Raw genomic sequence first — 27,480 nt, 5'->3', positions numbered from 1 at the left:
CCTTTCCTCTTTTTGACCACCATCTACTTACTTGCAACATATCATCCCTCCCTACAACTCTCCCTCCTTCTGCTCCTCACACCAAACTTCACAGAAGCATTATGTCATTAGATCAGCAACAGCTTGCTAATTCCCTTCAACCGCTCCTCTCATCCTTCTCCTCCTTTTCCTGCCCTGACCAATCTATCTGCCACTTTATGACAATCTGGCCCCTCTTACCATTGCTCGGAAATCATACACTCATCCTCAGCCCTGGCATACTCCTCTGACACTATACCTACGCAGAAGTTCCCGTACTGCTGAGCGGCAATGGAGAAAATCTCGGAGTTCAGCTGATTTTCTTCATTAAAAATTCATCTTGAACTCCTATTATTCTGCCCTTAATCTCCATAAGCAACACTACTTCTCTACTCTTATCCTCTAATCTTTCTTCAAACCCAAAACGTCTGTTCTCCACTTTCAATACTCTTCTCCGTCCTCCCCCACCTTCTAATACAACTTCTCTGTCAGCTCAAGACTTTGCCAGCCACTTCATTTACAAAATCGACTCCATCAAAAACGAAATCGGCTCTTAACATAATTCCATTATCACCCCCTCAAATGCTCTTAATCAACCACAACACACATAACCTTAATCTTAGCTCATTCTCCCCTGTTACTGAGGAAGAAGTTTCGGCACTTATACTGCGCTCTCACCTCACTACCTGTCCCCTTGACCCTATCCCCTCACAGCTACTCCCCTCCTTCTCTGCTACCATTACCCCTATACTCGCACACATTTTCAACCTCTCCCTCAGCACCGGTATATTTCCCTCTTCTCTGAAACATGCACTGGTCACACCTATCCTCAAAAAACCTTCCCTTGATCCTAACTCCCCATCCAACTACCGTCCTATTTCCCTCCTCCCTATTGCCTCAAAGCTTCTTGAAAAACTAGTATATGCACGCCTATCCCATTTCCTTACATCAAACTTCCTCATTGACCCACTGCAATCTGGATTTTGTCACCATCACTACATGGTTAAGGTTACCATTGACCTACTTGCAGCAAAATCAAAAGGCCACTTTTCTTTGCATTTCCTCCTTGATCTGTCTGCAGCCTTTGGCACTGTTAACCACCCTCTTTTGCTCCAAACCCTCCAATCCTTCGGCATCTGTGACACAGCCTTCTTGTGGCTCTCTTCCTATCTGTCAAACTGTACCTTTAGTGTAGTCTTCTCTGAGGCCTCCTCTGCCCTGTCACCACTTTCTGTCGGAGTACCGCATGGCTCTGTCCTCTGTCCCCTTCTCTTCTCAATCTACACGTCATCACTAGGTTCCCGAATAAAGTCCCACGGTTTACAATATCATTTGTATGCCGATGACACCCAAATCTACTTCTCTGCACCAGACCTTTCTCCTTCCTTGCTTACCCGTGTCACTAACTGTCTTTCTCACATCTCCAACTGGATGTCCTCACTACCTCAAACTAAATCTCTCCAAAACTGAGCTCCTTATTTTCCCCCTTCTTCCAAAATCTCCACCCCAATCTCTCTATAACTGTCGACAACTCCATCATTACCCCTACCTTGCATGCCCGATGTCTGGGGGTTACATTTGACTCAGATCTTTCTTTCACTCCTCACATTCAGTCCTTGGCTAAAGCCTGCCGCTTCCACCTTAAAAACATCTCTAAAATTAGACACTTCCTTACACAAGACACAACTAAGATTTTAATCCACACTCTCATCCTTTCCCGACCTCGATTACTGCAACTCTGTCCTCTCTGGTCTCCCTAGCTGCCGCCTAGCTCCTTTACAATCCATAGTGAATGCCTCTGCCAGACTCATCTTCCTTACACGTCGCTCTTCGTCTGCTTCGCCTCTCTGCCAATCCCTTCACTGGCTTCCTCTTGCCTCTAGGATTAAACACAACATTCTCACTCTTACATACAAAGCCCTCAACTGCACTGCTCCCCCTATATCTCAGACCTTGTCTCCAGATACTCTCCCTCCCGCCCCCTTCGCTCTGCTCACGATCTCCTACTCTCCTCCTCTCTTGTCACCTCATCACACTCACGTTTACAGGACTTCTCCAGACTGGCTCCCATCTTGTGGAACTCTCTTCCTCGCTCCACAAGACTCTCCCCTAATTTTGAAAGCTTCAGGAGCTCCCTAAAGACTCTACTGTTCAGGGATGCATACAACCTACGCTAACCTTTCTTTATAACAGTTCCTCTCCTCCATCGCTATCCCCTGAACCCCCTTAGCATGTAAGCCTAAGAGTCCAGCTGTTTGTAGATCACCTTCTTAAGAGCTGACTACAACAGTGCAACTCTGGGCAGGGCCCTCTTACCCATTTGATCCATATAATTGTTTTGTTGTACTCCGCATTTGTTTATAGCGCTGCGGAATCTGTTGGCGCTCTACAAATAATCGATAATAAAATAATAATAGAAGGTCTGCACCATATATGCCATAGCATACAAATATATATCTAACAATTTTTAGAAATATTTCCCAATTATATTGAGTCATCTCTCTTCTAATTTTGTATATATTTTCCATAATGTAAGTTTACTTTTTAATTCAAGGGTAAATGTGTTTATTGAGCAGAGAGTAGACACCAAAGAGTTGTGATCCAACACAACCAACCGAGGGAACAACTGACTCATATGATGGCATCAGACCAAACAGTCAAGTGGAGATTTTCTTCATAATGTTTCACTCTCCCAGGTCTCCTGCTTTTCCAGTTCAGATCAATTTCAAAGTTCCATCATCCATGGCTCAATCAAGTCTACAAAGACCAAGGGCAAGTCCATCTCTGTCCAGTCTTCTTTAGCTTGTATGCCATTTGTCTAACTGCTCTGAGTAATTTGATAAATATTACCCAACCGATGAAAGTTCTGATCTGTGACGTCTATTGATGCCTTCATAGAACTTTAGTGAAAGCCTGACACACTTATCTCATTGCCTCTCTTTGTCATACTAAACTTTATGGTCAATTTAGCAAAGAAGGTTGACATCAATTCTTTTGTGCTCATTTTAAGCATCTGTTATATTTCAGTATTTGAAGTAAGAGTATGTGATGTTGTTACTCCTACCAACAACTAAAAAATAAACTGCACTATAGGCCTTCAGCCAGGTGTCTTCTTCACAGCAAGTTGTCTCCAGTCATTCTCCTATTCTCCTATCTTATCTGGTTCTACATGTTTAAAAGCAATATATGTAATTGAACTTCTTACTATTTTGATTTGGTTTTCTAATAGCCTCTCTTGAAGCCTTTTTTCCCTTTCTTTATAGAACCTGTGAAAAAGATGGACTTCTGTCTTCAGAAAGCTGTAAGAATAGTATGGGCGTGCATGCTATGTGTGTTTTGTCTGACTGTGATACCAGTTTGGGTCACGCTATGTGTGTTTTGTCTGACTGTGATACCAGTTTGGGTCACGCTATGTGTGTTTTGTCTGACTGTGATACCAGTTTGGGTCATACTATGTGTGTTTGTCTGACTGTGATACCAGTTTGGGTCATACTATGTGTGTTTGTCTGACTGTGATACCAGTTTGGGTCATACTATGTGTGTTTGTCTGACTGTGATACCAGTTTGGGTCATACTATGTGTGTTTGTCTGACTGTGATACCAGTTTGGGTCATACTATGTGTGTTTGTCTGACTGTGATACCAGTTTGGGTCACGCTATGTGTGTTTTGTCTGACTGTAATACCAGTTTGGGTCACGCTATGTGTGTTTTGTCTGACTGTAATACCAGTTTGGGTCATACTATGTGTGTTTGTCTGACTGTGATACCAGTTTGGGTCATACTATGTGTGTTTGTCTGACTGTGATACCAGTTTGGGTCACGCTATGGGTGTTTTATCTAACTGTGATACCAGTTTGGGTCACGCTATGTGTGTTTGTCTGACTGTAATACCAGTTTGGGTCATACTATGTGAGTTTGTCTGACTGTGATACCAGTTTGGGTCATACTATGTGAGTTTGTCTGACTGTGATACCAGTTTGGGTCATACTATGTGTGTTTGTCTGACTGTGATACCAGTTTGGGTCATATTATGTGTGTTTGTCTGACTGTGATACCAGTTTGGGTCTCGCTATGTGTGTTTGTCTGACTGATACCAGTTTGGGTCACGCTATGTGTGTTTGTCTGACTGATACCAGTTTGGGTCACGCTATGTGTGTTTTGTCTGACTGTGATACCAGTTTGGGTCACGCTATGTGTGTTTTGTCTGACTGTGATACCAGTTTGGGTCACGCTATGTGTGTTTGTCTAACTGTGATACCAGTTTGGGTCATACTATGTGTGTTTGTCTGACTGTGATACCAGTTTGGGTCACGCTATGTGTGTTTTGTCTGACTGTAATACCAGTTTGGGTCATACTATGTGTGTTTGTCTGACTGTGATACCAGTTTGGGTCACGCTATGTGTGTTTGTCTGACTGATACCAGTTTGGGTCACGCTATGTGTGTTTGTCTGACTGATACCAGTTTGGGTCACGCTATGTGTGTTTTGTCTGACTGTGATACCAGTTTGGGTCACGCTATGTGTGTTTTGTCTGACTGTGATACCAGTTTGGGTCACGCTATGTGTGTTTGTCTGACTGTGATACCAGTTTGGGTCACGCTATGTGTGTTTGTCTGACTGTGATACCAGTTTGGGTCACGCTATGTGTGTTTGTCTGACTGTGATACCAGTTTGGGTCACGCTATGTGTGTTTGTCTGACTGTGATACCAGTTTGGGTCACGCTATGTGTGTTTTGTCTGACTGTGATACCAGTTTGGGTCACGCTATGTGTGTTTTGTCTGACTGTGATACCAGTTTGGGTCACGCTATGTGTGTTTTGTCTGAATGTGATACCAGTTGGGGTTACGCTATGTGTGTTTGTCTGACTGTGATACCAGTTTGGGTCACGCTATGTGTGTTTTGTCTAACTGTGGGTCACGCTATGTGTGTTTTGTCTGACTGTAATACCAGTTTGGGTCATACTATGTGTGTTTGTCTGACTGATACCAGTTTGGGTCACGCTATGTGTGTTTTGTCTGACTGTGATACCAGTTTGGGGCACAATATGTTTTGAACATACATCTTTTCTTTTTTCTTGCAGTGTCTAGTTGAAGCTGTTACTCTGATGGATATTGTGTGCAAACAGGATGTGTCCTATCTGTACCGCACTCTTCCTCTGCTGAAGATACTGAATGGAAGACTCTGCACAAACCCCTCGCTGGCTCCTGTCTTGTTGCCTATTGCTCAGTTTTTCCTAAACCACAGTGAGTTTAACCTTCTATGTTTTTTTACAATATCTATTTGTTTTGCAACTGTATCCCACAGCTACTGATCATTTGAGGCCCTCAGAGAGTCCTCCTGTGTCCCCTCACTTCTCCAGCTAAAGTCATGTTAGTTTAGCACTAATCTCTGTACTGTAACGCTCCCTCTGTCCTCTGCTGATCTCTGCACTGTAACGCTTCCTCTGTCCTGCTGATCTCTGTACTGTAACGCTCCCTCTGTCCTGCTGATCTCTGTACTGTAACGCTCCCTCTGTCCTGCTGATCTCTGTACTGTAACGCTCCCTCTGTCCTGCTGATCTCTGTACTGTAACGCTCCCTCTGTCCTGCTGATCTCTGTACTGTAACGCTCCCTCTGTCCTCTGCTGATCTCTGCACTGTAACGCTTCCTCTGTCCTGCTGATCTCTGTACTGTAACGCTTCCTCTGTCCTGCTGCTGATCTCTGTACTGTAACGCTCCCTCTGTCCTGCTGATCTCTGTACTGTAACGCTCCCTCTGTCCTGCTGATCTCTGTACTGTAACGCTCCCTCTGTCCTGCTGATCTCTGTACTGTAACGCTCCCTCTGTCCTGCTGATCTCTGTACTGTAACGCTCCCTCTGTCCTCTGCTGATCTCTGCACTGTAACGCTTCCTCTGTCCTGCTGATCTCTGTACTGTAACGCTTCCTCTGTCCTGCTGCTGATCTCTGTACTGTAACGCTCCCTCTGTCCTGCTGATCTCTGTACTGTAACGCTCCCTCTGTCCTGCTGATCTCTGTACTGTAACGCTCCCTCTGTCCTGCTGATCTCTGTACTGTAACGCTCCCTCTGTCCTGCTGATCTCTGTACTGTAACGCTCCCTCTGTCCTGCTGATCTCTGTACTGTAACGCTCCCTCTGTCCTGCTGATCTCTGTACTGTAACGCTTCCTCTGTCCTCTGCTGATCTCTGCACTGTAACGCTTCCTCTGTCCTGCTGATCTCTGTACTGTAACGCTTCCTCTGTCCTGCTGCTGATCTCTGTACTGTAACGCTCCCTCTGTCCTCTGCTGATCTCTGCACTGTAACGCTTCCTCTGTCCTGCTGATCTCTGTACTGTAACGCTCCCTCTGTCCTGCTGATCTCTGTACTGTAACGCTCCCTCTGTCCTGCTGTTGATCTCTGTACTGTAACGCTCCCTCTGTCCTGCTGATCTCTGTACTGTATCGCTCCCTCTGTCCTCCTGCTGATCTCTGCACTGTATCGCTCCCTCTGTCCTGCTGCTGATCTCTGTACTGTAACGCTCCCTCTGTCCTGCTGCTGATCTCTGTACTGTAACGCTTCCTCTGTCCTGCTGCTGATCTCTGTACTGTAACGCTTCCTCTGTCCTCTGCTGATCTCTGTACTGTAACGCTTCCTCTGTCCTGCTGATCTCTGTACTGTAACCTGACCTCTGTACTGTAACGCTCCCTATGTCCTGCTGCTGATCTCTGTACTGTAACCTGATCTCTGTACTGTAACGCTTCCTCTGTCCTGCTGCTGATCTCTGTACTGTAACGCTCCCTCTGTCCTCTGCTGATCTCTGTACTGTAACGCTCCCTCTGTCCTGCTGCTGATCTCTGTACTGTAACGCTCCCTCTGTCCTGCTGCTGATCTCTGTACTGTAACGCTTCCTCTGTCCTCCTGCTGATCTCTGTACTGTAACGCTCCCTCTGTCCTGCTGCTGATCTCTGTACTGTAACGCTTCCTCTGTCCTGCTGCTGATCTCTGTACTGTAACGCTCCCTCTGTCCTGCTCCTGATCTCTGTACTGTAACGCTTCCTCTGTCCTGCTCCTGATCTCTGTACTGTAACGCTTCCTCTGTCCTGCTGCTGATCTCTGTACTGTAACGCTCCCTCTGTCCTGCTGCTGATCTCTGTACTGTAACGCTCCCTCTGTCCTGCTGCTGATCTCTGTACTGTAACGCTCACTCTGTCCTGCTGCTGATCTCTGTACTGTAACGCTTCCTCTGTCCTGCTGCTGATCTCTGTACTGTAACGCTCCCTCTGTCCTGCTGCTGATCTCTGTACTGTAACGCTCCCTCTGTCCTGCTGCTGATCTCTGTACTGTAACGCTCCCTCTGTCCTCCTGCTGATCTCTGTACTGTAACGCTTCCTCTGTCCTGCTGATCTCTGTACTGTATCGCTCCCTCTGTCCTGCTGCTGATCTCTGTACTGTAACGCTTCCTCTGTCCTGCTGCTGATCTCTGTACTGTAACGCTCCCTCTGTCCTGCTGCTGATCTCTGTACTGTAACGCTCCCTCTGTCCTCCTACTGATCTCTGTACTGTAACGCTTCCTCTGTCCTGCTCCTGATCTCTGTACTGTAACGCTTCCTCTGTCCTGCTGCTGATCTCTGTACTGTAACGCTCCCTCTGTCCTGCTGCTGATCTCTGTACTGTAACGCTCCCTCTGTCCTCCTGCTGATCTCTGTACTGTAACGCTCCCTCTGTCCTCTGCTGATCTCTGTACTGTAACGCTCCCTCTGTCCTCCTGCTGATCTCTGTACGGTAACGCTCCTCTGTCCTGCTGGATCTATGTACTGTAAACGATCTCTGTCCTGTAACGCTCCCTCTGTCCTGCTGGATCTCTGTACTGTAAACGCTCCCTCTGTCCTGCTGCTGATCTCTGTACTGTAATCGCTCCACTGACCTCTGCTGATCTCTGTACTGTAACGCTCCCTCTGTCCTCTGCTGATCTCCTGTACTGTAACGCTCCCTCTGTCCTGCTGCTGATCTCGGGTACTGTAACGCTCCCTCTGTCTCCTGCTCGATCTCTGTACTGTAACGCTCCCTCTGTCCTGCTGTGATCTCTGTACTGTAACGCTCTCTCTGTCCGGTGGATCTCTGTACTGAACGCTCCCTCTGTCCTGCTGCTGATCTCTGTACTGTATCGCTCCCTCTGTCCTGCTGCTGATCTCTGTACTGTAACGCTCCCCTCTTCCTGCTGCTGATCTCTGTACTGTAACGCTCACTCTGACCTCCTGCTGATCTCTGTTACTGTAACGCTCCCTCTGTCTGCTTGCTGATCTCTGTACTGTAACGCTCCCATCTGTCCTGCTGCTGATCTCTGTACTGTAACGCTCCCTCTGTCCTGCTGCTGATCTCTGTACTGTAACGCTCCCTCTGTCCTGCTGCTGATCTCTGTACTGTAACGCTCCCTCTGTCCTGCTGCTGATCTCTGTACTGTAACGCTCCCTCTGTCCTGCTGCTGATCTCTGTACTGTAACGCTCCCTCTGTCCTGCTGCTGATCTCTGTACTGTAACGCTCCCTCTGTCCTGCTGCTGATCTCTGTACTGTAACGCTCCCTCTGTCCTGCTGCTGATCTCTGTACTGTAACGCTCCCTCTGTCCTGCTGCTGATCTCTGTACTGTAACGCTCCCTCTGTCCTGCTGCTGATCTCTGTACTGTAACGCTCCCTCTGTCCTGCTGATCTCTGTACTGTAACGCTCCCTCTGTCCTGCTGCTGATCTCTGTACTGTAACGCTTCCTCTGTCCTGCTGCTGATCTCTGTACTGTAACGCTTCCTCTGTCCTGCTGCTGATCTCTGTACTGTAACGCTCCCTCTGTCCTCTGCTGATCTCTGTACTGTAACGCTCCCTCTGTCCTGCTGCTGATCTCTGTACTGTAACGCTCCCTCTGTCCTGCTGCTGATCTCTGTACTGTAACGCTCCCTCTGTCCTGCTGCTGATCTCTGTACTGTAACGCTCCCTCTGTCCTGCTGCTGATCTCTGTACTGTAACGCTCCCTCTGTCCTGCTGCTGATCTCTGTACTGTAACGCTCCCTCTGTCCTCCTGCTGATCTCTGTACTGTAACGCTTCCTCTGTCCTGCTGATCTCTGTACTGTAACGCTCCCTCTGTCCTCTGCTGATCTCTGTACTGTAACGCTTCCTCTGTCCTGCTGATCTCTGTACTGTAACGCTTCCTCTGTCCTGCTGATCTCTGCACTGTATCGCTCCCTCTGTCCTGCTGCTGATCTCTGTACTGTAACGCTTCCTCTGTCCTCCTGCTGATCTCTGTACTGTAACGCTCCCTCTGTCCTGCTGCTGATCTATGTACTGTAACCTGATCTCTGTACTGTAACGCTCCCTCTGTCCTGCTGCTGATCTCTGTACTGTAACGCTCCCTCTGTCCTGCTGCTGATCTCTGTACTGTAACGCTCCCTCTGTCCTCTGCTGATCTCTGTACTGTAACGCTCCCTCTGTCCTCTGCTGATCTCTGTACTGTAACGCTCCCTCTGTCCTGCTGCTGATCTCTGTACTGTAACGCTTCCTCTGTCCTCCTGCTGATCTCTGTACTGTAACGCTCCCTCTGTCCTGCTGCTGATCTCTGTACTGTAACGCTCCCTCTGTCCTGCTGCTGATCTCTGTACTGTAACGCTCCCTCTGTCCTGCTGCTGATCTCTGTACTGTATCGCTTCCTCTGTCCTGCTGCTGATCTCTGTACTGTAACGCTCCCTCTGTCCTGCTGCTGATCTCTGTACTGTAACGCTCCCTCTGTCCTCTGCTGATCTCTGTACTGTAACGCTCCCTCTGTCCTGCTGCTGATCTCTGTACTGTAACGCTCCCTCTGTCCTGCTGCTGATCTCTGTACTGTAACGCTCCCTCTGTCCTGCTGATCTCTGTACTGTATCGCTCCCTCTGTCCTGCTGCTGATCTCTGTACTGTATCGCTCCCTCTGTCCTGCTGCTGATCTCTGTACTGTATCGCTCCCTCTGTCCTGCTCCTGATCTCTGTACTGTAACGCTCCCTCTGTCCTGCTGCTGATCTCTGTACTGTAACGCTCCCTCTGTCCTCTGCTGATCTCTGTACTGTAACGCTCCCTCTGTCCTGCTGCTGATCTCTGTACTGTAACGCTCCCTCTGTCCTGCTGATCTCTGTACTGTAACGCTCCCTCTGTCCTGCTGCTGATCTCTGTACTGTAACGCTTCCTCTGTCCTGCTGATCTCTGTACTGTAACGCTCCCTCTGTCCTGCTGATCTCTGTACTGTAACGCTCACTCTGTCCTGCTGCTGATCTCTGTACTGTAACGCTCACTCTGTCCTGCTGCTGATCTCTGTACTGTAACGCTTCCTCTGTCCTGCTGCTGATCTCTGTACTGTAACGCTCCCTCTGTCCTCCTGCTGATCTCTGTACTGTAACGCTCCCTCTGTCCTGCTGCTGATCTCTACTGTAACGCTTCCTCTGTCCTCCTGCTGATCTCTGTACTGTAACGCTCCCTCTGTCCTCCTGCTGATCTCTGTACTGTAACGCTCCCTCTGTCCTGCTGCTGATCTCTGTACTGTAACGCTCCCTCTGTCCTGCTGCTGATCTCTGTACTGTAACGCTCCCTCTGTCCTGCTGCTGATATCTGTACTGTAACGCTCCCTCTGTCCTGCTGCTGATCTCTGTACTGTAACGCTCCCTCTGTCCTCTGCTGATCTCTGTACTGTAACGCTCCCTCTGTCCTGCTGCTGATCTCTGTACTGTAACGCTCCCTCTGTCCTCTGCTGATCTCTGTACTGTAACGCTCCCTCTGTCCTGCTGCTGATCTCTGTACTGTAACGCTCCCTCTGTCCTGCTGCTGATCTCTGTACTGTAACGCTCCCTCTGTCCTCCTGGCTGATCTCTGTACTGTAACGCTCCCTCTGTCCTCTGCTGATCTCTGTACTGACCTGATCTCTGTACTGTAACGCTCCCTCTGTCCTGCTGCTGATCTCTGTACTGTAACGCTCCCTCTGTCCTGCTGCTGATCTCTGTACTGTAACGCTCCCTCTGTCCTGCTGCTGATCTCTGTACTGTAACGCTCCTCTGTCCTCCTGCTGATCTCTGTACTGTAAACGCTCCTCTGTCCTGCTGCTGATCTCTGTACTGTAACGCTCCCTCTGTCCTGCTGCTGATCTCTGTACTGTAACGCTCCCTCTGTCCTGCTGCTGATCTCTGTACTGTAACGCTCCCTCTGTCCTGCCTGCTGATCTCTGTACTGTAACGCTCCTCTGTCCTGCTGCTGATCTCTGTACTGTAACGCTCCCTCTGTCCTGCTGTGATCTCTGTACTGTAACGCTCCCTCTGTCCTGCTGATCTCTGTACTGTAACGCTCCCTCTGTCCTGCTGTGATCTCTGTACTGTAACGCTCCCTCTGTCCCTGCCTGCTTATCTCTGTACCTGTAACGCTCCCTCTGTCCTCCTGCTGATCTCTGTACTGTAACGCTCCCTCTGTCCTGCTGCTGATCTCTGTACTGTAACGCTCCCTCTGTCCTCTGCTGATCTCTGTACTGTAACGCTCCCTCTGTCCTGCTGCTGATCTCTGTACTGTAACGACGCTCCCTCTGTCCTGCTGCTGATCTCTGTACTGTAACGCTCCCTCTGTCCTGCTGCTGATCTCTGTACTGTAACGCTCCCTCTGTCTGCATGCTGATCTCTGTACTGTAAAACGCTCCCCTCTGTCCTGCTGCTGATCTCCTGTACTGTAACGCTCCCTCTGTCCTGCTGCTGATCTCTGTACTGTAACGCTCCCTCTGTCCTGCTGCTGATCTCTGTACAGTAACGCTCCCTCTGTCTGCTGCTGATCTCTGTACTGTAACGCTCCCTCTGTCCTGCTGCTGATCTCTGTACTGTAATCGCTTCCCTCTGTCCTGCTGCTGATCTCTGTACTGTAACGCTCCTCTGTCCTCTGCTGATCTCTGTACTGGTAACGCTCCCTCTGTCCTGCTGCTGATCTCTGTACTGTAACGCTCCCTCTGTCCTGCTGCTGATCTCTGTACTGTAACGCTTCCCTCTGTCCTGCTGCTGATCTCTGTACTGTAACGCTCCCTCTGTCCTGCTGCTGATCTCTGTACTGTAACGCTCCCTCTGGTCCTCCTGCTGATCTCTGTACTGTAACGCTCCCTCTGTCCTGCTTGCTGATCTCTGTACTGTAACGCTCCCTCTGTCCTGCTGCTGATCTCTGTACTGTAACGCTCCCTCTGTCCTGCCTGCTGATCTCTGTACTGTAACGCTCTCTCTGTCCTGCCTGCTGATCTCTGTACTGTAACGCTCCCTCTGTCCTGCTGCTGATCTCTGTACTGTAACGCTCCCTCTGTCCTGCTGCTGATCTCTGTACTGTAACGCTCCCTCTGTCCTGCTGCTGATCTCTGTACTGTAACGCTCCCCTCTGTCCTCCTGCTGATCTCTGTACTGTAATCGCTCCCTCTGTCCTGCTGGCTGATCTCTGTACTGTAACGCTCCCTCTGTCCTGCTGATCTCTGTACTGTAACGCTCCCTCTGTCCTGCTGCTGATCTCTGTACTGTAACGCTCCCGTCTGTCCTCTGCTGATCTCTGTACTGTAACGCTCCCTCTGTTCCTGCCTGCTGATCTCCTGTACTGTAACGCTCCCTCTGTCCTCTGCTGATCTCTGTACTGTAACGCTCCCTCTGTCCTGCTGCTGATCTCTGTACTGTAACGCTCCCTCTGTCCTGCTGCTGATCTCTGTACTGTAACGCTCCCCTCTGTCCTGCTGCTGATCTTCTGTACTGTAACGCTCCCATCTGTCCTGCTGCAGATCTCTGTACTGTAACGCTCCCCTCTGTCCTGCTGCTGATCTCTGTACTGTAACGCTTCCCTCTGTCCTGCTGATCTCTGTACTGTGAAACGCTCCCTCTGTCCTGCTGCTCGATCTCTGTACTGTAACGCTCCCTCTGTCCTGCTGCTGATCTCTGTACTGTAACGCTCCCTCTGTCCTCTGCTGATCTCTGTACTGTAAACGCTCCCTCTGTCTCTGCTGATCTCTGTACTGGTAACGCTCCCTTCTGTCCTCCTGCTGATCTCTGTACTGTAACGCTCCCTCTGTCCTGCTGCTGATCTCTGTACTGTAACCTGATCTCTGTACTGTAACGCTCCCTCTGTCCTGCTGCTGATCTCTGTACTGTAACGCTCCCTCTGTCCTGCTGCTGATCTCTGTACTGTAACGCTCCCTCTGTCCTGCTGCTGATCTCTACTGTAACGCTTCCTCTGTCCTCCTGCTGATCTCTGTACTGTAACGCTCCCTCTGTCCTCCTGCTGATCTCTGTACTGTAACGCTTCCTCTGTCCTCTGCTGATCTCTGTACTGTAACGCTTCCTCTGTCCTGCTGATCTCTGTACTGTAACGCTCCCTCTGTCCTCCTGCTGATCTCTGTACTGTAACGCTTCCTCTGTCCTCTGCTGATCTCTGTACTGTAACGCTCCCTCTGTCCTGCTGCTGATCTCTGTACTGTAACGCTCCTTCTGTCCTCCTGCTGATCTCTGTACTGTATCGCTCCCTCTGTCCTGCTGCTGATCTCTGTACTGTAACGCTCCCTCTGTCCTCCTGCTGATCTCTGTACTGTAACGCTCCCTCTGTCCTGCTGCTGATCTCTTTACTGTAGCGCTCCCTCTGTCCTGCTGCTGATCTCTGTACTGTAACGCTTCCTCTGTCCTGCTGCTGATCTCTGTACTGTAACGCTTCCTCTGTCCTGCTGCTGATCTCTGTACTGTAACGCTCCCTCTGTCCTGCTGCTGATCTCTGTACTGTAACGCTCCCTCTGTCCTGCTGCTGATCTCTGTACTGTAACGCTCCCTCTGTCCTGCTGCTGATCTCTGTACTGTAACGCTTCCTCTGTCCTGATCTCTGTACTGTAACCTGATCTCTGTACTGTAACGCTCCCTCTGTCCTGCTGCTGATCTCTGTACTGTAACGCTCCCTCTGTCCTGCTGCTGATCTCTGTACTGTAACGCTCCCTCTGTCCTGCTGATCTCTGTACTGTAACGCTCCCTCTGTCCTCCTGTTGATCTCTGTACTGTAACCTGATCTCTGTACTGTAACGCTCCCTCTGTCCTGCTGCTGATCTCTGTACTGTAACGCTCCCTCTGTCCTGCTGCTGATCTCTGTACTGTAACGCTCCCTCTGTCCTGCTCCTGATCTCTGTACTGTAACGCTCCCTCTGTCCTCCTGCTGATCTCTGTACTGTAACACTCCCTCTGTCCTGCTGCAGATCTCTGTACTGTAACGCTCCCTCTGTCCTGCTGCTGATCTCTGTACTGTAACGCTCCCTCTGTCCTGCTGCTGATCTCTGTACTGTAACGCTCCCTCTGTCCTGCTGCTGATCTCTGTACTGTAACGCTCCCTCTGTCCTGCTGCTGATCTCTGTACTGTAACGCTCCCTCTGTCCTCCTGCTGATCTCTGTACTGTAACGCTTCCTCTGTCCTGCTGCTGATCTCTGTACTGTAACGCTCCCTCTGTCCTGCTGCTGATCTCTGTACTGTAACGCTCCCTCTGTCCTGCTGCTGATCTCTGTACTGTAACGCTCCCTCTGTCCTGCTGCTGATCTCTGTACTGTAACGCTCCCTCTGTCCTGCCTGCTGATCTCTGTACTGTAACGCTCCCTCTGTCCTCCTGCTGATCTCTGTACTGTAACGCTCCCTCTGTCCTCCTGCTGATCTCTGTACTGTAACGCTTCCTCTGTCCTGCTGCTGATCTCTGTACTGTAACGCTCCCTCTGTCCTCCTGCTGATCTCTGTACTGTAACGCTCCCTCTGTCCTCCTGCTGATCTCTGTACTGTAACGCTCCCTCTGTCCTCCTGCTGATCTCTGTACTGTAACGCTCCCTCTGTCCTGCTGCTGATCTCTGTACTGTAACGCTCCCTCTGTCCTGCTGCTGATCTCTGTACTGTAACGCTCCCTCTGTCCTGCTGCTGATCTCTGTACTGTAACGCTCCCTCTGTCCTCCTGCTGATCTCTGTACTGTATCGCTCCCTCTGTCCTGCTGCTGATCTCTGTACTGTAACGCTCCCTCTGTCCTGCTGATCTCTGTACTGTAACGCTCCCTCTGTCCTGCTGCTGATCTCTGTACTGTAACGCTCCCTCTGTCCTGCTGCTGATCTCTGTACTGTAACGCTCCCTCTGTCCTGCTGATCTCTGTACTGTAACGCTTCCCTCTGTCCCTGCTGATCTCTGTACTGTAACGCTCCCTCTGTCCTCCTGCTGATCTCTGTACTGTAACGCTCCCTCTGTCCTGCTGCTGATCTCTGTACTGTAACGCTCCCTCTGTCCTGCTGCTGATCTCTGTACTGTAACGCTCCCTCTGTCCTGCTGCTGATCTCTGTACTGTAACGCTCCCTCTGTCCTGCTGCTGATCTCTGTACTGTAACGCTCCCTCTGTCCTGCTGATCTCTGTACTGTAACGCTCCCTCTGTCCTGCTGCTGATCTCTGTACTGTAACGCTCCCTCTGTCCTGCTGCTGATCTCTGTACTGTAACGCTCCCTCTGTCCTCTGCTGATCTCTGTACTGTAACGCTCCCTCTGTCCTGCTGATCTCTGTACTGTAACGCTCCTCTGTCCTGCTGATCTCTGTACTGTAACGCTCCCTCTGTCCTGCTGCTGATCTCTGTACTGTAACGCTCCCTCTGTCCTGCTGCTGATCTCTGTACTGTAACGCTCCCTCTGTCCTGCTGCTGATCTCTGTACTGTAACGCTCCCTCTGTCCTGCTGCTGATCTCTGTACTGTAACGCTCCCTCTGTCCTGCTGCTGATCTCTGTACTGTAACGCTCCCTCTGTCCTGCTGCTGATCTCTGTACTGTAACGCTCCCTCTGTCCTGCTGCTGATCTCTGTACTGTAACGCTCCCTCTGTCCTGCTGCTGATCTCTGTACTGTAACGCTCCCTCTGTCCTGCTGCTGATCTCTGTACTGTAACGCTCCCTCTGTCCTGCTGCTGATCTCTGTACTGTAACGCTCCCTCTGTCCTCGCTGCTGATCTCTGTACTGTAACGCTCCTCTGTCCTGCTGCTGATCTCTGTACTGTAACGCTCCCTCTGTCCTGCTGCTGATCTCTGTACTGCTAACGCTCCCTCTGTCCTGCTGCTGATCTCTGTACTGTAACGCTCCCTCTGTCCTCCTGCTGATCTCTGTACTGTAACGCTCCCTCTGTCCTGCTGCCTGATCTCTGTACTGTAACGCTCCCTCTGTCATCCTGTGATCTCTGTACTGTAACGCTCCCTCTGTCTGCCTGCTGATCTCTGTACTGTAACGCTCCCCTCTGTCCTGATCTCTGTACTGTACGCTCCCTCTGTCCTGATCTGCTGATCTTGTACTGTAACGCTCCCTCTGTCTGCTGATCTCTGTACTGTAACGCTCCCTCTGTCTCCTGATGATCTCTGTACTGTAACGCTCCCTCTGTCTCCCTGCTGATCTCTGTACTGTAACGCTCCTCTGTCCTGCTGCTGATCTCTGTACTGTATACGCTCCCTCTGTCCTGCTGCTGATCTCTGTACTGTAACGCTCCCTCTGTCCTGCTGCTGATCTCTGTACTGTAACGCTCCCTCTGTCCTGCTGCTGATCTCTGTACTGTAACGCTCCCTCTGTCCTGCTGCTGATCTCTGTACTGTAACGCTCCCTCTGTCCTGCTGCTGATCTCTGTACTGTAACCGCTCCCTCTGTCCTGCTGCTGATCTCTGTACTGTAACGCTCCCTCTGTCTGCTGCTGATCTCTGTACTGTAACGCTCCCTCTGTCCTGCTGCTGATCTCTGTAACTGTAACGCTCCCTCTGTCCTGCTGCTGATCTCTGTACTGTAACGCTCCCTCTTCCTGCTGCTGATCTCTGTACTGTAACGCCCTCCTCTGTCCTGCTGATTCTCTGTACTGTAACGCTCCCTCTGTCCTGCTGCTGATCTCTGTACTGTAACGCTCCCTCTGTCCTCTGCTGATCTCTGTACTGTAACGCTCCCTCTGTCCTGCTGCTGATCTCTGTACTGTAACGCTCCCTCTGTCCTCTGCTGATCTCTGTACTGTAACGCTCCCTCTGTCCTCCTGCTGATCTCTGTACTGTAACGCTCCCTCTGTCCTGCTGATCTCTGTACTGTAACCTGATCTCTGTACTGTAACGCTTCCTCTGTCCTGCTGATCTCTGTACTGTAACACTCCCTCTGTCCTCTGCTGATCTCTGTACTGTAACGCTCCCTCTGTCCTGCTGATCTCTGTACTGTAACCTGATCTCTGTACTGTAACGCTTCCTCTGTCCTGCTGCTGATCTCTGTACTGTAACGCTTCCTCTGTCCTGCTGCTGATCTCTGTACTGTAACGCTCCCTCTGTCCTGCTGCTGATCTCTGTACTGTAACGCTTCCTCTGTCCTGCTGCTGATCTCTGTACTGTAACGCTCCCTCTGTCCTGCTGCTGATCTCTGTACTGTAACGCTCCCTCTGTCCTCTGCTGATCTCTGTACTGTAACGCTCCCTCTGTCCTGCTGATCTCTGTACTGTAACCTGATCTCTGTACTGTAACGCTTCCTCTGTCCTGCTGATCTCTGTACTGTAACACTCCCTCTGTCCTCTGCTGATCTCTGTACTGTAACGCTTCTTCTGTCCTCCTGCTGATCTCTGTACTGTAACGCTTCCTCTGTCCTCTGCTGATCTCTGTACTGTAACGCTTCCTCTGTCCTGCTGATCTCTGTAGCTGTAACGCTTCCCTCGTCCTGGCTGATCTCTGTACTGTAACGCTTCCTCTGTCCTGCTGATCTTCTGTACTGTAACGCTCCCTCTTCCCTGCTGATCTCTGTACTGTAACGCTCTTCTCCTCTGTCCTGCTGATCTCTGTACTGTAACGCTCCCTCTGTCCTCTGCTGATCTCTGTACTGTAACGCTCCCTCTGTCCTGCTGCTGATCTCTGTACTGTATCGCTCCTCTGTCCGCTGCTGATCTCTGGTACTGTAACGCTTCCTCTGTCCTCTGCCTGATCTCTGTACTGTAACGCTCCTCTGTCCTCGCTGATCTCTGTACGTGTAACGGCTCCTCTGTCCCTGCTGATCTCTGTACTGTAACGCTCCCTCTGTCCTGCTGCTGATCTCTGTACTGTAACGCTCCCTCTGTCCTGCTGCTGATCTCTGTACTGTAACGCTCCCTCTGGTCCTCTGCTGATCTCTGTACTGTAACCGCTCCCTCTGTCCTGCTGCTGATCTCTGTACTGTAACGCTCCCTCTGTCCTCTGCTGATCTCTGTACTGTAACGCTCCCTCTGTCCTGCTGCTGATCTCTGTACTGTAACGCTCCCTCTGTCCTGCTGCTGATCTCTGTACTGTAACGCTCCCTCTGTCCCTGCTGATCTCTGTACTGTAACGCTCCTCTGTCCTGCTGCCGGCTGATCTCTGTACTGTAACGCTTCCTCTGTCCTGCTGCTGATCTCTGTACTGTTAACGCTTCCCTCTGTCCTCTGCTGATCTCTGTACTGTAACGCTCCCTCTGTCCTGCGCTGATCTCTGTACTGTAACGCTCCCTCTGTCTCTGCTGATCTCTGTACTGTAACGCTCCCTCTGTCCTGCTGATCTCTGTACTGTAACGCTCCCTCTGTCCTGCTGCTGATCTCTGTACTGTAACGCTTCTTCTGTCCTCCTGCTGATCTCTGTACTGTAACGCTTCCTCTGTCCTCTGCTGATCTCTGTACTGTAACGCTTCCTCTGTCCTGCTGATCTCTGTACTGTAACGCTTCCTCTGTCCTGCTGATCTCTGTACTGTAACGCTCCCTCTGTCCTGCTGCTGATCTCTGTACTGTAACGCTTCCTCTGTCCTGCTGCTGATCTCTGTACTGTAACGCTCCCTCTGTCCTGCTGCTGATCTCTGTACTGTAACGCTCCCTCTGTCCTCTGCTGATCTCTGTACTGTAACGCTCCCTCTGTCCTCCTGCTGATCTCTGTACTGTAACGCTTCCTCTGTCCTGCTGATCTCTGTACTGTAACGCTCCCTCTGTCCTGCTGCTGATCTCTGTACTGTAACGCTCCCTCTGTCCTCCTGCTGATCTCTGTACTGTAACGCTCCCTCTGTCCTGCTGCTGATCTCTGTACTGTAACCTGATCTCTGTACTGTAACGCCTCCTGCTGTCCTGCTGCTGATCTCTGTACTGTATCGCTTCCCTCTGTCCCTGCTGCTGATCTCTGTACTGTAACGCTCCCTCTGTCCTGCTGCTGATCCTCTGTACTGTACGCTCCTCTGTCCTCCTGCTGATCTCTGTACTGTAACGCTCCTCTGTCCTCGCTGATCTCTGTACTGTAACGCTCCCTCTGTCCCTGCTGCTGAATCTCTGTACTGTAACGCTCCCTCTTTCCTCTGATGATCTCTGTAACTGTAACGCTCCCTCTGTCCTGCTGATCTCTTTACCTGTATCGCTTCCCTCTGTCCCTGCTGCTGATCTCTGTTACTGTAACGCCCCTCTGTCCTGCTGCTGATCTCTGTACTGTAACGCTCCCTCTGTCCTCTGCCTGAATCTCGGTACTGTAACGGCTCCCTCTGTCCTGCCTTGATCTCTGTACTGTAACGCTCCCTCTGTCCTGCTGCTGATCTCTGTACTGTAACGCTCCCTCTGTCCTGCTGCTGATCTCTTTACTGTATCGCTCCCTCTGTCCTGCTGCTGATCTCTGTACTGTAACGCTTCCTCTGTCCTGCTGCTGATCTCTGTACTGTAACGCTTCCTCTGTCCTGCTGCTGATCTCTGTACTGTAACGCTCCCTCTGTCCTGCTGCTGATCTCTGTACTGTAACGCTCCCTCTGTCCTGCTGCTGATCTCTGTACTGTAACGCTCCCTCTGTCCTGCTGCTGATCTCTGTACTGTAACGCTTCCTCTGTCCTGATCTCTGTACTGTAACCTGATCTCTGTACTGTAACGCTCCCTCTGTCCTGCTGCTGATCTCTGTACTGTAACGCTCCCTCTGTCCTGCTGCTGATCTCTGTACTGTAACGCTCCCTCTGTCCTGCTGATCTCTGTACTGTAACGCTCCCTCTGTCCTCCTGTTGATCTCTGTACTGTAACCTGATCTCTGTACTGTAACGCTCCCTCTGTCCTGCTGCTGATCTCTGTACTGTAACGCTCCCTCTGTCCTCTGCTGATCTCATGTACTGTAACGCTCCTCTGTCCTGCTGCTGATCTCTGTACTGTAACGCTCCCTCTGTCCTTCCTGCTGATCTCTGTACTGTAACGCTCCCTCTGTCCTGCTGCTGATCTCTGTACTGTAACGCTCCCTCTGTCCTGCTGATCTCTGTACTGTAACGCTCCCTCTGTCCTGCTGCTGATCTCTGTACTGTAACGCTCCCTCTGTCCCTGCTGATCTCTGTACTGTAACGCTCCCTCTGTCCTGCTGCTGATCTCTGTACTGTAACGCTCCCTCTGTCCTGCTGCTGATCTCTGTACTGTACGCTCCCTCTGTCCTGCTGCCTGATCTCTGTACTGTAACGCTCCCTCTGTCCTGCTGCTGATCTCTGTACTGTAACGCTCCCTCTGTCCTGCTGCTGATCTCTGTACTGTAACGCTCCCTCTGTCCTGCTGCTGATCTCTGTACTGTAACGCTCCCTCTGTCCTGCTGCTGATCTCTGTACTGTAACGCTCCCTCTGTCCTCCTGCTGATCTCTGTACTGTAACGCTCCCTCTGTCCTCCTGCTGATCTCTGTACTGTAACGCTTCCTCTGTCCTGCTGCTGATCTCTGTACTGTAACGCTCCCTCTGTCTCCTGCTGATCTCTGTACTGTAACGCTCCCTCTGTCCTCCTGCTGATCTCTGTACTGTAACGCTCCCTCTGTCCTCCTGCTGATCTCTGTACTGTAACGCTCCCTCTGTCCTGCTGCTGATCTCTGTACTGTAACGCTCCCTCTGTCCTGCTGCTGATCTCTGTACTGTAACGCTCCCTCTGTCCTGCTGCTGATCTCTGTACTGTAACGCTCCCTCTGTCCTCCTGCTGATCTCTGTACTGTATCGCTCCCTCTGTCCTGCTGCTGATCTCTGTACTGTAACGCTCCCTCTGTCCTGCTGATCTCTGTACTGTAACGCTCCCTCTGTCCTGCTGCTGATCTCTGTACTGTAACGCTCCCTCTGTCCTGCTGCTGATCTCTGTACTGTAACGCTCCCTCTGTCCTGCTGATCTCTGTACTGTAACGCTTCCTCTGTCCTGCTGATCTCTGTACTGTAACGCTCCCTCTGTCCTCCTGCTGATCTCTGTACTGTAACGCTCCCTCTGTCCTGCTGCTGATCTCTGTACTGTAACGCTCCCTCTGTCCTGCTGCTGATCTCTGTACTGTAACGCTCCCTCTGTCCTGCTGCTGATCTCTGTACTGTAACGCTCCCTCTGTCCTGCTGCTGATCTCTGTACTGTAACTCCCTCTGTCCTGCTGATCTCTGTACTGTAACGCTCCCTCTGTCCTGCTGCTGATCTCTGTACTGTAACGCTCCCTCTGTCCTGCTGCTGATCTCTGTACTGTAACGCTCCCTCTGTCCTCTGCTGATCTCTGTACTGTAACGCTCCCTCTGTCCTGCTGATCTCTGTACTGTAACGCTCCCTCTGTCCTGCTGATCTCTGTACTGTAACGCTCCCTCTGTCCTGCTGCTGATCTCTGTACTGTAACGCTCCCTCTGTCCTGCTGCTGATCTCTGTACTGTAACGCTCCCTCTGTCCTGCTGCTGATCTCTGTACTGTAACGCTCCCGATGTCCTGCTGCTGATCTCTGTACTGTAACGCTCCCTCTGTCCTGCTGCTGATCTCTGTACTGTAACGCTCCCTCTGTCCTGCTGCTGATCTCTGTACTGTAACGCTCCCTCTGTCCTGCTGCTGATCTCTGTACTGTAACGCTCCCTCTGTCCTGCTGCTGATCTCTGTACTGTAACGCTCCCTCTGTCCTGCTGCTGATCTCTGTACTGTAACGCTCCCTCTGTCCTGCTGCTGATCTCTGTACTGTAACGCTCCCTCTGTCCTGCTGCTGATCTCTGTACTGTAACGCTCCCTCTGTCCTGCTGCTGATCTCTGTACTGTAACGCTCCCTCTGTCCTCCTGCTGATCTCTGTACTGTAACGCTCCCTCTGTCCTGCTGCTGATCTCTGTACTGTAACGCTCCCTCTGTCCTGCTGCTGATCTCTGTACTGTAACGCTCCCTCTGTCCTGCTGCTGATCTCTGTACTGTAACGCTCCCTCTGTCCTGCTGATCTCTGTACTGTAACGCTCCCTCTGTCCTGCTGCTGATCTCTGTACTGTAACGCTCCCTCTGTCCTGCTGCTGATCTCTGTACTGTAACGCTCCCTCTGTCTGCTGCTGATCTCTGCTACTGTAACGCTCCCTCTGTCCTGCTGCTGATCTCTGTACTGTAACGCTCCCTCTGTCCTCTGCTGATCTCTGTACTGTAACGCTCCCTCTGTCTGCTGCTGATCTCTGTACTGTAACGCTCCCTCTGTCCTGCTGCTGATCTCTGTACTGTAACGCTCCCTCTGTCCTGCTGCTGATCTCTGTACTGTAACGCTCCCTCTGTCCTGCTGCTGATCTCTGTACTGTAACGCTCCCTCTGTCCTGCTGCTGATCTCTGTACTGTAACGCTCCCTCTGTCCTGCTGCTGAATCTGTACTGTAACGCTCCCTCTGTCCCTGCTGCTGATCTCTGTACTGTAACGCTCCCTCTGTCCTGCTGCTGATCTCTGTACTGTAACGCTCCCTCTGTCCTGCTGCTGATCTCTGTACTGTAACGCTCCCTCTGTCCTGCTGCTGATCTCTGTACTGTAACGCTCCCTCTGTCTGCTGCTGATCTCTGTACTGTAACGCTCCCTCTGTCCTGCTGCTGATCTCTGTACTGTAACGCTCCTCTGTCCTGCTGATCTTGTACTGTAACGCTTCCTCTGTCCTGCTGCTGATCTCTGTACTGTAACGCTCCTTCTGTCCTGCTGCTGATCTCTGTACTGTAACGCTCCCTCTGTCCTGCTGCTGATCTCTGTACTGTAACGCTCCCTCTGTCCTGCTGCTGATCTCTGTACTGTAACGCTCCCTCTGTCCTGCTGCTGATCTCTGTACTGTAACGCTCCCTCTGTCCTGCTGCTGATCTCTGTACTGTAACGCTCCCTCTGTCCTGCTGCTGATCTCTGCACTGTATCGCTCCCTCTGTCCTGCTGCTGATCTCTGTACTGCAACGCTTCCTCTGTCCTGCTGCTGATCTCTGTACTGTAACGCTTCTTCTGTCCTCCTGCTGATCTCTGTACTGTAACGCTCCCTCTGTCCTGCTGCTGATCTCTGTACTGTAACGCTCCCTCTGTCCTGCTGCTGATCTCTGTACTGCAACGCTTCCTCTGTCCTGCTGCTGATCTCTGTACTGTAACGCTCCCTCTGTCCTCTGCTGATCTCTGTACTGTATCGCTCCCTCTGTCCTGCTGCTGATCTCTGTACTGTAACGCTCCCTCTGTCCTGATCTCTGTACTGTAACGCTCCCTCTGTCCTGATCTCTGTACTGTAACGCTCCCTCTGTCCTGATCTCTGTACTGTAACGCTCCCTCTGTCCTGATCTCTGTACTGTAACGCTCCCTCTGTCCTGATCTCTGTACTGTAACGCTCCTCTGTCCTGATCTCTGTACTGTAACGCTCCCTCTGTCCTGATCTCTGTACTGTAACGCTCCCTCTGTCCTGATCTCTGTACTGTAACGCTCCCTCTGTCCTGATCTCTGTACTGTAACGCTCCCTCTGTCCTGATCTCTGTACTGTAACGCTCCCTCTGTCCTGATCTCTGTACTGTAACGCTCCCTCTATCTTCCTGCTGATCTCTGTACTGTAACGCTCCCTCTATCTTCCTGCTGATCTCTGTACTGTAACGCTCCCTCTATCTTCCTGCTGATCTCTGTACTGTAACGCTCCCTCTATCTTCCTGCTGATCTCTGTACTGTAACGCTCCCTCTATCTTCCTGCTGATCTCTGTACTGTAACGCTCCCTCTGTCTTCCTGCTGATGATTCTTTAGCTTTATGTGCTCCAGTACCAAGTCCATATTAGCTCCTCTATATAAAGTAAGTGGTGGGGCTGTTGAAAATGAACTGCAGCAAGTAAGCTGTTACTGCTAACAATCGTATGCTGATTTATTACATCTTGTAACGACGTTTGTTACAGGTGAAGCGGCTGCTGTAGACTCAGAAGCGGTTTACAGACATTTATTCACTAAAGTCCCCACAGAGCTCTTCCATCTGCCGCTTCTCACGTTCCAGTTTGTGAGATTTTGCCAGGACAATAGCAGCTTCCTAGTGGAGAACGTTGAGATCTTCAGACAAAGCTTCCCCAGTCTGCTGAAGGTGAGACGCATGCAGGTCGGTGATGCGTTATAGCTAATAGGTGGTGACAACTCACTAGTTATGTCCTCTGCAGCTTCTGGCCTGGAACACCCCAGCATTGGTGGCCCAGTTTGTCAACTTGCTTCCGGCTCTCATCAGCTCAGATTCAGCCATAGAGATGCTACATTCTCTACTAGACCTGCCTTGTCTGACAGCAGCTCTGGAGATCCAACAGTAAGTCCGTCAGCCAGTTATATGTGTGATGTATATCCTACAGCTAGTGTATAATGTGCAGTATATATCCTACAGCTAGTGTATAATGTGCAGTATATATCCTACAGCTAGTGTGTGTGTGTATAATGTGCAGTATATATCCTACAGCTAGTGTGTGTGTGTGTATAATGTGCAGTATATATCCTACAGCTAGTGTGTGTGTATAATGTGCAGTATATATCCTACAGCTAGTGTGTGTGTGTGTATAATGTGCAGTATATATCCTACAGCTAGTGTGTATGTGTATAATGTGCAGTATATATCCTACAGCTAGTGTGTGTGTGTGTATAATGTGCAGTATAAATCCTACAGCTAGTGTGTGTATAATGTGCAGTATATATCCTACAGCTAGTGTGTGTGTGTGTATAATGTGCAGTATATATCCTACAGCTAGTGTGTGTGTGTAAATGTGCAGTAATATCCTACAGCTAGTGTGGTGTGTATAAATGTGCAGTATATATCCTACAGCTAGTGTGTGTGTATAATGTGCAGTATATATCCTACAGCTAGTGTGTGTGTATAATGTGCAGTATATATCCTACAGCTAGTGTGTGTGTGTATAATGTGCAGTATATATCCTACAGCTAGTGTGTGTGTGTATAATGTGCAGTATATATCCTACAGCTAGTGTGTGTGTAATGTGCAGTATATATCCTACAGCTAGTGTGTGTGTGTATAATGTGCAGTATATATCCTACAGCTAGTGTGTGTGTATAATGTGCAGTATATATCCTACAGCTAGTGTGTGTGTATAATGTGCAGTATATATCCTACAGCTAGTTTGTGTGTATAATGTGCAGTATATATCCTACAGCTAGTGTGTGTGTGTATAATGTGCAGTATATATCCTACAGCTAGTGTGTGTGTATAATGTGCAGTATATATCCTACAGCTAGTGTGTGTGTATAATGTGCAGTATATATCCTACAGCTAGTGTGTGTGTGTATAATGTGCAGTATATATCCTACAGCTAGTGTGTGTGTGTAATGTGCAGTATATATCCTACAGCTAGTGTGTGTGTGTATAATGTGCAGTATATATCCTACAGCTAGTGTGTGTGTGTATAATGTGCAGTATATATCCTACAGCTAGTGTGTGTGTGTATAATGTGCAGTATATATCCTACAGCTAGTGTGTGTATAATGTGCAGTATATATCCTACAGCTAGTGTGTGTGTATAATGTGCAGTATATATCCTACAGCTAGTGTGTGTGTGTATAATGTGCAGTATATATCCTACAGCAGTGTGTGTGTGTATAATGTGCAGTATATATCCTACAGCTAGTGTGTGTGTATAATGTGCAGTATATATCCTACAGCTAGTGTGTGTGTATAATGTGCAGTATAATATCCTACAGCTAGTGTGTGTGTATAATGTGCAGTATATATCCTACAGCTATCTGTGTGTATAATGTGCAGTATATTATCCTACAGCTAGTGTGGGTGTGTATAATGTGCAGTATATATCTACAGCTAGTGTGTGTGTAGAAGTGCAGTATATATCCTACAGCTAGTGTGTGTGTATATAATGTGCATATATATCCTACAGCTAGTGGTGTGTGTATGTAATGGCAGTATATATCCTACCAGCTAGTGTGTGTGTATAATGTGCAGTATATATCCTACAGCTAGTGGGTGTGTGTATATTGTGCAGTATATATCCTACAGCTAGTGAGGTGTGTTTAATGTGCAGTATATATCCTACAGCTAGTGTGTGTGTTTATTCTGTATATATCCTACAGCTAGTGTGTGTGTATAATGTGCAGTATATATCCTACAGCTAGTGTGTGTGTATAATGTGCAGTATATATCCTACAGCTAGTGTGTGGTGTATAATGTGCTAGTATATATCCTACAGCTAGTGTGTGTGTGTAATGTGCAGTATATAGCCTACAGCTAGTTGTGTGTGTATAATGTGCAGTATATATCCTACAGCTAGTGTGTGTGTATAATGTGCAGTATATATCCTACAGCTAGTGTGTGTGTGTATAATGTGCAGTATATATCTACAGCTAGTGTGTGTGTGTATAATGTGCAGTATATATCCTACAGCTAGTGTGTGTGTGTATAATGTGCAGTATATCCTACAGCTAGTGTGTGTGTGTATAATGTGCAGTATATATCCTACAGCTAGTGTGTGTGTATAATGTGCAGTATATATCCTACAGCTAGTGTGTGTGTATAATGTGCAGTATATATATCCTACAGCTAGTGTGTGTGTATAATGTGCAGTATATATCCTACAGCTAGTGTGTGTGTATAATGTGCAGTATATATCCTACAGCTAGTGTGTGTGTGTATATAATGTGCAGTATATATCCCTACAGCTAGTGTGTGTGTATAATGTGCAGTATATATCCTACAGCTAGTGTGTGTGTATAATGTGCAGTATATATCCTACAGCTAGTGTGTGTGTATAATGTGCAGTATATATCCTACAGCTAGTGTGTGTATAATGTGCAGTATATATCCTACAGCTAGTGTGTGTATAATGTGCAGTATATATCCTACAGCTAGTGTGTGTGTATAATGTGCAGTATATATCCTACAGCTAGTGTGTGTGTATAATGTGCAGTATATATCCTACAGCTAGTGTGTGTGTATAATGTGCAGTTATATCCTACAGCTAGTGTGTGTGTAATGTGCAGTATATATCCTACAGCTAGTGTGTGTGTGTATAATGTGCAGTATATATCCTACAGCTAGTGTGTGTGTGTATAATGTGCAGTATATATCCTACAGCTAGTGTGTGTGTATAATGTGCAGTATATATCCTACAGCTAGTGTGTGTGTGATAATGTGCAGTATAATATCCTACAGCTATGTGTGTGTATAATGGTGCAGTATATATCCTACAGCTAGTGTGTGTGTATAATGTGCAGTATATATCCTACAGCTAAGTGTGTGTATAATGTGCAGTATA

The 27,480-nt window shown here is 49.3% G+C and overlaps 1 protein-coding gene across 1 annotated transcript in view; it reads left to right on the top strand.

Moving 5' to 3' along the window:
* Positions 1 to 27,480, top strand: part of AP5Z1 (adaptor related protein complex 5 subunit zeta 1) — a gene marked incomplete at its 5' end in the record, with an annotated part of 105,980 nt that overhangs the window by 52,283 nt on the left and 26,217 nt on the right. The window contains 4 exons of the mRNA XM_053696944.1: positions 3,282 to 3,319; positions 5,100 to 5,262; positions 24,127 to 24,305; positions 24,379 to 24,518. Of these exons, the coding sequence (XP_053552919.1) occupies positions 3,282 to 3,319; positions 5,100 to 5,262; positions 24,127 to 24,305; positions 24,379 to 24,518 (520 nt within the window). The remainder of the gene's footprint in view (positions 1 to 3,281; positions 3,320 to 5,099; positions 5,263 to 24,126; positions 24,306 to 24,378; positions 24,519 to 27,480) is intronic.

The sequence above is a fragment of the Bombina bombina genome, unplaced genomic scaffold (genome assembly GCF_027579735.1).
Source record: "Bombina bombina isolate aBomBom1 unplaced genomic scaffold, aBomBom1.pri scaffold_475, whole genome shotgun sequence".
In the NCBI taxonomy this organism is placed as follows: Eukaryota; Metazoa; Chordata; class Amphibia; order Anura; family Bombinatoridae; genus Bombina; species Bombina bombina.
This window is presented reverse-complemented; position numbering and strand designations above follow the sequence as displayed.